Source organism: Dicentrarchus labrax, unplaced genomic scaffold, assembly GCF_905237075.1.
Source record: "Dicentrarchus labrax unplaced genomic scaffold, dlabrax2021, whole genome shotgun sequence".
Lineage (NCBI taxonomy): Eukaryota > Metazoa > Chordata > Actinopteri > Moronidae > Dicentrarchus > Dicentrarchus labrax.
Window position 1 is genome coordinate 34447087 of NW_026136719.1, and position 11261 is coordinate 34458347.

An 11261-nucleotide genomic window follows, 5' to 3' on the forward strand; every position below is an offset into this window, starting at 1 on the left:
ATGGTGAATAATCACCAGGATGATGTCGAGGATGTAATCTAATGTGATGGATCCATTTGTTTTTACATTGATCATACTGACACTAGTAGGGCTGACCCATTAGTTGACCAATTGTTGCACATTTAGAATATTTATTTATTATGTTTTTGTATTTTTTAACAGCTGACTGTTAAATGCTAACTAAGGTCGAGACAGACGACCACCCACCTAGAGCCGGAGGATCTGTCCTAGGTTTCTGCCTTTTAACAGGCAGTTTTTCCTTGCCCTTGTCGCCAAGGTCTTGCTCATGGTGGTACTGTTGGGTCTCTGTAAATAATGTTGTAAAGAGTTCGGTCTAGACCTGCTCTATTTGAAAAGTGTCCTGAGATAACTTCTGTTATGAATTGGCGCTATACAAATAAAATTGAATTGAATTGAACTAAATGTGTCAGAACAACCAGCAAGGAGACTGAGCATTTAATTTATTTATTTTATCACAGTATAAGATCACAAAAGTCTCATTCAAAACACATTAAAGACCTTCCAACTTCACAAAAACACATACAGGTTATCGATACAGTGGATGACGTATAATGTTACTTACAAATCAATTGCTACAAACTCGTTCCTCTCCCATATCACCATCCTCTTCATCATCCCCAGAGAGAGTCCTGGTCGGTTCCACTGTAACATCACGCAGCCTCTGCTGGTTTCGGAGGATGTGAGCCCAGTTCCATTGCCTGTCCGCCCTGCTCTTTCTTGAATTTCCCTCGGGATAAATAAAGTCTCTCTCTCTCTCTCTCTCTCTCGTGCTCATTCCAGCCCCGCCCCCCCTGGCGGCGTACCCTCGGAGTCAGCTAATAGCACCCCTAAGTAGCTAATGCCACTGGTACATTTAGCAATATCTGATTGGCTTACCCTGATGTCCTAGCCCAGTAACAAGGTGCAGCTCCAGAACACAATTTAACGTTGTTTTTGTTTTTCTGTGACCATCTGACTAATGAAATGGGTTGATTCAGACTCTTCTCATCGACTAACGGTTTAGACGACTATTAGGGGTCAGGCCTAGATGCCCTAGTATCAATTCTCAAATCAAGACTTCACATTTTTAGAATTAATATTTTGGAGTATGACGCAAATAAACAGTAACACAGCCAATTTACAGTAGATAAAAACCTTTCTCAGAAGACATCATCTGTCCCATTGTGTGTGCTGTTGAGTCGATGCTACAGCACAGTGAGAGTTTTGAGGAGGCTCGTCGTGGATCTTCTCATTTAAGATTCTGTCATCGTGGTAACCTGTCAGTCACTTAATGATGGCTGTATCTGCTGGTAGAGCATAGTCATGTTGATTTCCTGGAAGGCTGCAGTCAGCTCTGGTAACGACTGGTAGTTCTTCACCACGAAACCCTGGAGACTGACAGAAAGACACAGAGATGAGTCATAATACTTCTGTGTGATCAAACACTGATTATATGGATCAGAGTCATGTGTATCTCAACTATACCCATTTCCACAGGAGGAAGACAAAGTGGTTTCGATAAGAACCTTCATCATCCTCTCTTTGCATTTCTTGCCTGAAGAATCCACGTCCACCTTCACTGTCTTCAAAAGGCGACAGAACTCCTGAAGAGACATATTAATAATAATAACATAATATTATCAGAAGACACCACAGATGGAGACACACTACGTGGCAGGAGTAAATCATGACCTGACAACAAAAAATCAACAAAGAAAATATACAACATGAATTCACATGTCGAGTCAGTGTTTCAGTAGGATCTGAACTTCCAAAGAACACTTGAGGGGTTTAACATTCAATGATCCCTGTGCCCTTCACACACTTCTATTGAGTTCCTACAGTGGAACTTGTTTCAGGCAGCCTGGCCAGCTCTGGTTACTCTCAGTAATCAGAATCAGAATCAGAATCAGAATGAGATTTATTGCCAGGTAGGTTTTTACACATACAAGGAATATGTCTTGGTGCAAAAAAAAAAAAGCTTCACATTGTAATATTCAAAACTTTTTTTTTTTACCTGACATACTGCCAAAGTCTTTAATACTGATGTGGTCTCTGAAGTCCTTAATGATGTCCTCTTTTTATTAAAGTATGAATAAAACTTTTCTTCAAAAAACAACAACTCTCATAACCGAACCTATATCTGTCATGTTTCTCTGCCCAATGTACAGCAGTAATAGCTCATCAATATAAAAGCTAAATGGAATGTACTTATATGGCGCCTTTCTAGTCTTTTGACCACTCAATGCACTGTACACTACATGCCACACAGTCATTTATTCATTCATTCATTCATCCATTCATCGCAGTGCAAGGTGCGGGAGCAATGTGGTAAATGGTAAATGTACTTGTATACTTGTAGTCTTCCGACCACTCAAAGCGCTTTTACACTACGTGCCACATTCACCCTTTCACACACATTCACTCAGTGATGGCATCAGACAGAAACTAACATTCATCACTCACACACCGATGCACGGCATCAGGAGCAATTTGGGGTTCGGCATGTGGCACCAGGATCGAACACACAACCTTCTGATTAAGGAACGACCCGCCCTGCCTCTGAGCCACAGCCGCCCAGTGCTCAGACATGCAGCGAGAGGAGCTGGGGATCGAACCGCCAACCCTCCGATTTTATATGACAGCTGCAATGATTAGTTGATAAATTGATTTGACCTCAATTGTCAGAAAATCAATTTTGTAAATATTTTGATAAGCAAATAATAATTTAAAGACCAGTGTGTAGGATTTAGTGGTATAACCATTTGAATACAGTTCACCTGCCAAGCATATTCAATTCCAAACTCATTCTAAGGTAACAAAAACACAATTCTTATTTTGAGGTAATTATACACTAATGAAAACAATATTATATTCCATTTCTGACAATAGATCCTGCTAAATGTTACACACTGGACCTTGATTAAAAAATCCCAACTCCTTCTCTTGTTTCACAAATGTGAAAATGTGCTGCTTTTTCTTAACCTAACATTACAGTTAATTTAATATTTTTGGATTTTAGACAAAACGACACATTTGGTGATGTTACTTTGGGCTGTAGTGAATTGGGATGGGCATTTTAACTGCTTTCTGGTATTATATATCATCAATGAGGACAATAATCTGTAGATTGAATGGTCCTTAACTGCAGCCCTATTTTGAATTGTGTGAAGCCAGCTGGATTACTTTACATCACTTAACCAGAAGAGGGCACTGTTCTTCATTTATAGGAAATGTGGTCAGAGGCTAGTAATCAACTTTATCATGGTCTCATTTGTCTCCAGTGTAATGTTACCATACCACCATTATGCAGTAGAGATGTGTTTATGTAAAGCCCTTTGAACATGTTCTGTATGTTTCCCAGTGCACAATCAGTATATGTACTGTGTGTACATACACAGAAAGAAGTACTCAATTTAAATTTTTAATTTTATTTGTATAGCGCCAATTCATAACAGAAGTTATCTCAGGACACTTTTCAAATAGAGCAGGTCTAGACCGAACTCTTTATAACATTATTTACAGAGACCCAACAGTACCACCATGAGCAAGACCTTGGCGACGGGGGCAAGGAAAAACTGCCTTTGCAGACTTAGTGTGATGCCATGTTCAACATGTAGGCTGGTACCTTGATGTTGGGTCTTCCTCCCTGCAGAATGACCAGTATACTTCGTCCATGTAACAACCTCCCAGTGAGCTGCAGCTGCTGGGTCCAGCGCTTCAGCAGTCCAATGTAACGGTTTTGAGATCGGATGTGGTCCAACAACAGCACTGCAGTAAACACCTCCTCTTTTTCTCTCCCTTGCACCTCCTCCTGTCCTCCTCTGCAGTCCTCTGTCACCTCCACACAATGCTATTATTAACACAGAAGACATGATCATTAAAGATCCCCTCTAAGCATGTATTTAGACATATATTATTGTTCCAAGCTGACTATTTGCATATTTCTTAAATGTTTTTTCCACATTAAAATCATTCTACCTCATAAAAGGCCCAATACATTCCTATTATGTAAAAATGTTGTTGTTCAGTTATATGTCACAAGCAACTAAAAAATGTGCAAAGTTAGTGCTCATCAGACAGTCAGTGTGTCCACTGTTTACCTGTAAGCACTCCACCAGCTGATGAACCATTGGCTCCGGTGGTAAGGCTCCAGCGTGATCCAGCAGCCTCTGTCTGATGTTGGAACACTGAGTCCTGGAGAGACCGGTGGAGGAGACAGAGATGTCAGGGGGACAGGAAGGGTAACGGGGGTGGAGTTGGAACAACAGGCTGATGTCCAGTCCTCTATCTCCTCCAATGGTGCGGTTGATTTGGACCACGAGCCCATCCTGAGCTAGAGGGAAAACAGAGCCATGTTACAGCACTAACAGACTAAATGAAAAAGAGTCTAATATCCATACTGTTAACTGAACAGATGACAAGCAGTAGTAACTTATTACAATTAGGATTACAAAAAAAAAACAAGTAACTATAGTCAGCCCAAACTACATTTGAAAGTATGTGTTATTAGATGATAGTTACATTGTCAAGGATTACTTGATAACATTTTTGATTAGCTCTTTAAAATATGGCAATTTTTTCACGATTACCAATACTCTATAAGTCCCTCCAGGAAGTTACAAAATTGCGTTTGTAACAAATGAAGCACAGCGTTAGTTCAGCTCTCAGTTCCAGCCACATCAGGGATCACAGCTAGTGTAAACACACAGCAGCTGAGTCCTCCCAAGCTTCCTATTGCTGCACGATTCTGACACACACTGTGATATAAGTTAAATAACAATTAGTGGGAGTGATCATTTGTGCATCAGAAACTGTTTCACCAAAAAAGGAAAAAAAAGATTCTACTCCTCAATTGTGATGATGTGACATTTCTCCATATCTGTACCAAACAAACAAAACACTAATGCTTTCTCACATCTAGAGAACAAGATTTGCATATGTATTGGAATTTCGATATAATGGTGCAACCCTACTCAGGACAGAAGCTTTTCTAAAATCTGCTTTTGTCCAATGTACCAACAAGAACAGGGAATAATAATAATAATAATAATAATAAGAGGCAGAGGCCGCTGGAAGGCGACCATCACAACTGGGAAACTTTAGCTTCCTTTTAAGCTAGCTGTGTTGACTTTGTGTGGGAGACATTGTAAAGGCCGGACCTGTAACAGCGCTGCTGCTGAATCAACTAGCAAGAGAAGGATAGATGTTACAAGGGAAGGGGCATAATTATTAGAAATGGAGATATTTTTGAAGTTAGATAGACGTTAACTAATCGTTACCAGACTGCTGGAGGAGCAGGAACTCCCGCTCTCCGCAGTAAATGGACGATAAAGCGGAGATTTCCTCAACAGCAGCTTCAGACATTGTTACCGGCTCCACCGTCTGCCTGTCTCTCCACCGTCTGCCTGTCTCTCCACCGTCTGCCTGTCTCTCCACCGTCTGCCTGTATGGTATCTCCACCGTCTGCCTGTCTCTCCACCGTCTGCCTGTCTCTCCACCGTCTGCCTGTATGGTATCTCCACCGCCGCTTTAAACAGCGCACATCTCTTCAAACATTACGATATCTGTTGATTTATTTATATTCACCATATATTTCACTACATATGAAGTTGCTACACATGTCCGTACCTGTTCGTCGTCCGGGTACACATACCGGGTTGAAGAGTTCCGAGCCACAATGTCCTCCTTGTGCAGAGCACACTGGTAGATTTATTCATTCTGTTAGTGACTTGAACTCTATGAAAGCTCATTCTGTAAGTCCTTATGATGAATATCAATCAATATTTATTTATTATTAGTATCCCAAAATAATGACTTTGTGATATTAAGTCATTATTATGAGATACCATATTATGGAGAGAATTCTGTTCCTTTATTATTCAATCAAATAGAATAGATTTGAAACCAAAAAAGAGATTTGAGAGCAAATAAGAGTAAGTGGCAATCAAAAAAAATTTTTTGAGATTGAAACAGAACAGGTTGCAATTGAAAAAAAAATATGAGAGAACATATTTCTTCAACTTCAATCAAAACTAATGTTTGTAAGTAAAAACATACGACCATTTTGCTTATAAATCAGTCCTCTTTACTTGCGAGTTCTAAAGTTTTGCTTGCAAATTCAACTGCACTTGATGGGCGGGGCCTACGCTGGTGGATGAGAGAAGAGTTTCTATTGGTTGGTTTGACCTGGCTACGTCTTCCGCATTACACCCACTTCTCCCTGTGCTGTGCTGCTTGGAGAAGCCTGTTGCTCTTGAAACGTTTCCTATAAGTAATGAATTGCGCTATATATCGTTGGCTACAGCCTGCCGTACATTCACAACAACAACAACAACAACAACAACAACACAAGTAATGAATTATAATGCCCTGCTGCTGCAAGCACACTGATTAGCAGCAACATGGTTGTCTCTGCTAGTCACGGCCTGAGCAGAGTAGCCTAATGAGTGAGTGAATTACAGGGAGGCGTACAACAAACACACGTGGCGAATAATTTAACAAATTCACGCACATATTTCTAACCAGCCAGCATTACTGGTCTATACAGGAGCAGCTGACCTCAGAGATGTACAATGTGTAGGCTATAGAAGAGAAACGCAAATTTCAGCACCACTGATCTGTATAATCAGACCAAAAGACATGTCCTGTGATTGTAATTATTTGCCACGTGTGTTTGTTGACATTAGAACAGCTGTAGCGAGAACGGGAGCCGGGAGGAGTAGCAGCTGCCCGCTACACAGTGGAAACTGGCACCGGGTTCAGCGGTAGTTTAGTAATCCACGGTAGTACTGTTGTGTAGGAACCGTGGCGTTTTGGCACCGCGAGTACCATGCAACACTAAATGTTAAAATCACAGCCCTACGTTGTATACGCCTCCCTGTAATTCACTCACTCATTAGGCTACTCTGCTCAGGCCGTGACCAGCAGAGACAACCATGTTGCTGCTAATCAGTGTGCTTGCAGCAGCAGGGCATTATAATTCATTACTTGTGTTGTTGTTGTTGTTGTTGTTGTTGTTGTTGTTGTTGTTGTTGTGAATGTACGGCAGGCTGTAGCCAACGATATATAGCGCAATTCATTACTTATGGGAAATGTTTCAAGAGCAACAGGCTACCTCCAACAGCACAGCACAGGGAGAAGTGGGTGTAATGCGGAAGACGTAGCCAGTCAAACCAACCAATAGAAACTCTTCTCTCATCCACCAGCGTAGGCCCCGCCCATCAAGTGCAGTTGAATTCGCAAGCAAAACTTTAGAACTCGCAAGTAAAGAGGACTGATTTATAAGCAAAATGGTCGTATGTTTTTACTTACAAACATTAGTTTTGATTGAAGTTGAAGAAATATGTTCTCTCATATTTTTTTCAATTGCAACCTGCTCTGTTTCAATCTCAAAAAAAAAAATCTTATTACCACTTACTCTTTTTGCTCTCAAATCTCTTTTTGGTTTCAAATCTATTCTATTTGATTGAATAATAAAGGAACAAAATTCTCTCCATACTAAATCATTAGTTTGAGACCCCAAGTCAATATTTTCTAAGTTAAGTTTCTCATTATAATAATTTTTTTCATCACATTGCCGGAAATGGGCTTTTACACTTTATTACAGTAAATTATTATATCACCACTGTAGTAATACGTATTACAAAATAGTGGTAACAATTCTCAATGAAGACCACATTTGTGGTGCGTTATGGGGGCATTTATAGTGAATTCTAACATATTCATAATGATTTAGGACTACACTACACATAATGCTTTCTGATGCACTGTTTTATAAAAGATTATAGATGTGGCTTATAATGAATTATGACTTCAAGGGTCTTAAGGATGAGTATAGTCCATGCAGTATCATTAATAAGGTGCAATATTTTCAATGTTTGAAGTAATCAAAAAATTAATATTCAGATTAGTTTGAATAAAGTTAAGTATAAAAGTTTTGGGGGGTAAACAAAAGAGAAATAAAATAATTCTAAAATATTGACAATATGCTATTTTTGCCATGCATTTTTATTTTTCTATATCTTCATCATCATAAATCATGTGTAGTATTATTGTTGTATGATATTTATTCCTATTTTATTTAACCAATATTTAACCAGGTAAAAACAAAAAGTTTTCAATGATAACCAGGCCAAAAAGGCAGCAAAGTTTCACGTTTAGTGCCAAACAACCACAGGGGTTAAATGAGCACAGAAAAATAACTAAATTAATTATGCATTGTAGCAAGAAAATTTTGGAATAAAAACTTCAGTTAGCTTTTGTTCAAAACGGGTTAGATCATTATTCATTTTTCTGTTTTGTAGTCAGCATACTGTAAGTCACAGTCAGATCTCTCAGTGAGCTCCCCTGAAAGCCATGGTTTGCAAGTTTGCACGCTGCTGACAGTGTAACCCTACAGTTAGAGGGGCCTCAACATCATAGAGGAGCATTAGGAATTTAGTGTTACCTGTGACAATGATGGAATATACCATACCAAAATAACAAAGCAGCTTATTGTTTGCACTAATTCAATTTAATTCAATTTAATTCAATTTTATTAGTATAGCGCCAAATCATAACAGAAGTTATCTCAGGACACTTTTCAAATAGAGCAGGTCTAGACCGAACTCTTTATAACAATATTGAGCAACCATGAGCAAGCACTTGGCTAAGGCGGCAAGGAAAAACGTCCTTTTAAGAGGCAGAAACCCATGACAGACCCTTCGGCTCTAGGTGGGTGGCCGTCTGCCTCGACCAGTTGGGGTTAGAGTGCGCGCACGCGCGAGAGAGGTAAAGACAGAAGGACAGAGACAGAGACAAAGGTGCACAGCAACAACAGTAGCAACAACTACACTAATAGTAGTGACTGATGGTGATGATGATGATGATGAACATGAAGAAGATGATGATGACGACGACAACAACGATGGGATACAATGAGCAGTGACAATAGTAATAATAATAATAATAATAATAATGGAAGCTGGTTCCACAGGAGAGGAGCTTGGTAACTGAAGGCTCTGGCTCCTGTTCTACTTTTAGAGACTATAGGAACCACAGGTAGCCCAGCATTCAGAGAACGTAGTGTTCTAGCGGGGTAATAGGGTACGGTACTATGAGCTCTTTAAGATATAAAGGGGCCTGAGGATTTTAAATTCTATTCTGAATTTTACAGGGAGCCAGTGCAGAGAAGCTAATACAGGAGAAATATGATCTCTTTTCCTAGTTACTGTCAGTACTCGTGCTGCAGCATTATGAATTAATTGCCTAGAAGCCTAGAAGTAACAAATGCATGGATTAGTTTTTCTGCATCCATCTTGACAGGATGTGTCTGATTTTTGCAATGTTACGTAAATGAAAGAAGGCAGTCCTAGAGGCTTGCTTTATGTGGGAATTAAAGGACATATCCTATTTGAAGATAACTCCAAGAGTCCTGATGGTGGTGCTGGAGGCCAAGGTAATACCGTCTAGAGTACCTATATCTTTAGACAGTGAGTCTCGGAGGTGTTTGGGGCCAAGTACAAGAACTTCATTTTTTTCTGAGTTCAACATCAGAAAATTGCTGCTCATCCAGGTTTTTATGTCCTAAAGACATGCTACAAGCATTTAGATAATCGATTAATTTCATCGGGCTTGATTGATAGATATAACTGGGTATCATCTGCATAACAGTGAAAGTTAATGGAGTGATTCCTAATAATGTTGCCTAAGGGAAGCATAACAAAGTGAATAGAATTGGTCTAAGCACAGAACCTTGTGGAACTCCTTGACTAACTGTAGTATTTAAGGAGGATTCATCGTTAACATGTACAAACTGAGAACGATCTGATAAATATGACTTAAACCAGCTTAGTGCAGTTCCTTTAATGCCAATTTGATGCTCAGGTCTCTGTAAAAGAATATTATGGTCAAAGGTGTCAAATGCAGCACTAAGATCTAATAATACAAGTACAGAGACAAGTCCATTGTCTGAAGCAATCAAAAGGTCATTATTAACTTTAACCAGAGCTGTCTCTGTGCTGTGATGAACTCTAAATCCTGACTGAAAATCCTCAAATAAGCTATTGTTATGTAAAATTCACACAACTATTTGGCGACTACTTTCTCCAGAATCTTAGAGAGGAAGGGGAGGTTAGAAATCGGTCTATAGTTGGCTAAAACCCCTGGGTCAAGAGTGGGCTTTTTAAGAAGGGGTTCAATTACAGCTACTTTAAAGGACTGTGGTACATATCCTGACAATAAAGAAAGATTGATCATATCCAGTAAAGTGCCAATAAACGGTACAACTTCTTTAAGTAGCCTAGTTGGGATCGGGTCTAACAGACATGTTGATGGCTTTGATGTAGAAATTACTGAAGTTAGTTGATGCAGCTCCATAGCAGAAAAACAGTATAAATATATATCTGATTTTACATTTGTTAAAATTCCTGAACTAGGAGAGACAGCAATATCTGTTGAGGGCATTTGGTAATTAATTTTGTCTCTAATAGTAATAATTTTATCATTAAAGAAGCTCATAAAGTCATTGCTACTTAAGTTTATGGGGATATGTGGCTCAATAGAGCTGTGACTCTGTCAGCCTGGCTACAGTGCTGAAGAGGAACCTAGGGTTATTCTTATTTTTTTTCTATTAGTGCTGAATAATAGGCTCCTCTGGCATTACGGTGGGCCTTTCTATAGGTTTTAAGACTATCTTGCCAAATTGAGTGATATTCTAATAATTTGGAAGAGCGCCATTTGCTTTCAGATTTCCGCGCTTTTTGTTTTAATTGGCGGGTTTGGTGGTTGTACAGTGTTATTTTTATAGGGGCAATAGAATCTAGTGTTATTCGCAGTTAGCCTTTAGCACTATTAACAAGAATATCAATTTCAGAGGGACTAAAGTTATTATAGGACTCTGTTAAATTCAGACATGGCATTGAATTAAACACTGAAGGAATCTCCTCCTTAAATTTAGCTACAGCACTGTCAGATAGACATCTGCTGTAGGAAGTTTTGCCTAATGGCTTGTAATCTAGTAATAGGAATCCAAAGGTTATTAAACAATGGTCAGATAGAAAAGGAAGACTATTAAATGTTCAATATCAATGCCATATGATAGAACAAGGTCAAGAGTGTGATTAAAACAATGAGTTGGTTTATTTACACTCTGACAGAAGCCAATTGAGTCTATTAATGATATAAATGCATTACTAAGGCTGTCATTGTCAACATCCACATGAATATTAAAATCACCTACAATAATTACTTTATCTGATTTAAGGACTAAACTTGATAAA

The 11261-nt window shown here is 39.1% G+C and overlaps 1 protein-coding gene across 3 annotated transcripts; it reads right to left on the reverse strand.

The window, feature by feature from the left end:
• Window positions 1–449: 449 nt before the first annotated feature.
• Window positions 450–5625, reverse strand: rwdd3 (RWD domain containing 3). Of its 3 annotated transcripts, none has more exons than XM_051380080.1 (6): window positions 5483–5625; window positions 5283–5431; window positions 4104–4336; window positions 3629–3853; window positions 1486–1604; window positions 450–1395 (listed from the first exon to the last, which is right to left on the reverse strand). In XM_051380080.1, exons 2-6 carry the CDS (start codon window positions 5365–5367, stop codon window positions 1281–1283), a joined length of 777 nt encoding a protein of 258 aa, XP_051236040.1. In that variant the 5' UTR covers window positions 5368–5431; window positions 5483–5625; the 3' UTR covers window positions 450–1280. The 3 variants fall into 3 exon arrangements, with proteins under 3 accessions (XP_051236040.1, XP_051236039.1, XP_051236038.1); XM_051380079.1 differs by having other exon boundaries at window positions 5283–5427; window positions 5471–5625; XM_051380078.1 differs by having other exon boundaries at window positions 5464–5625.
• Window positions 5626–11261: the final 5636 nt, after the last annotated feature.

Bases quoted from the DNA above. Each gene is read 5' to 3' on its own strand.
- rwdd3 (XM_051380080.1), bottom strand. From the start codon at position 5,367: ATGTCTGAAGCTGCTGTTGAGGAAATCTCCGCTTTATCGTCCATTTAC. The intron at 3,854-4,103 runs GTAAACAGTGGA...TGTTAATAATAG, and splicing joins AGCTGGTGGAGTGCTTACAG to CATTGTGTGGAGGTGACAGA. The intron at 1,605-3,628 runs GTACCAGCCTAC...ATGTCTCTTCAG, and splicing joins GAGGAAGACCCAACATCAAG to GAGTTCTGTCGCCTTTTGAA.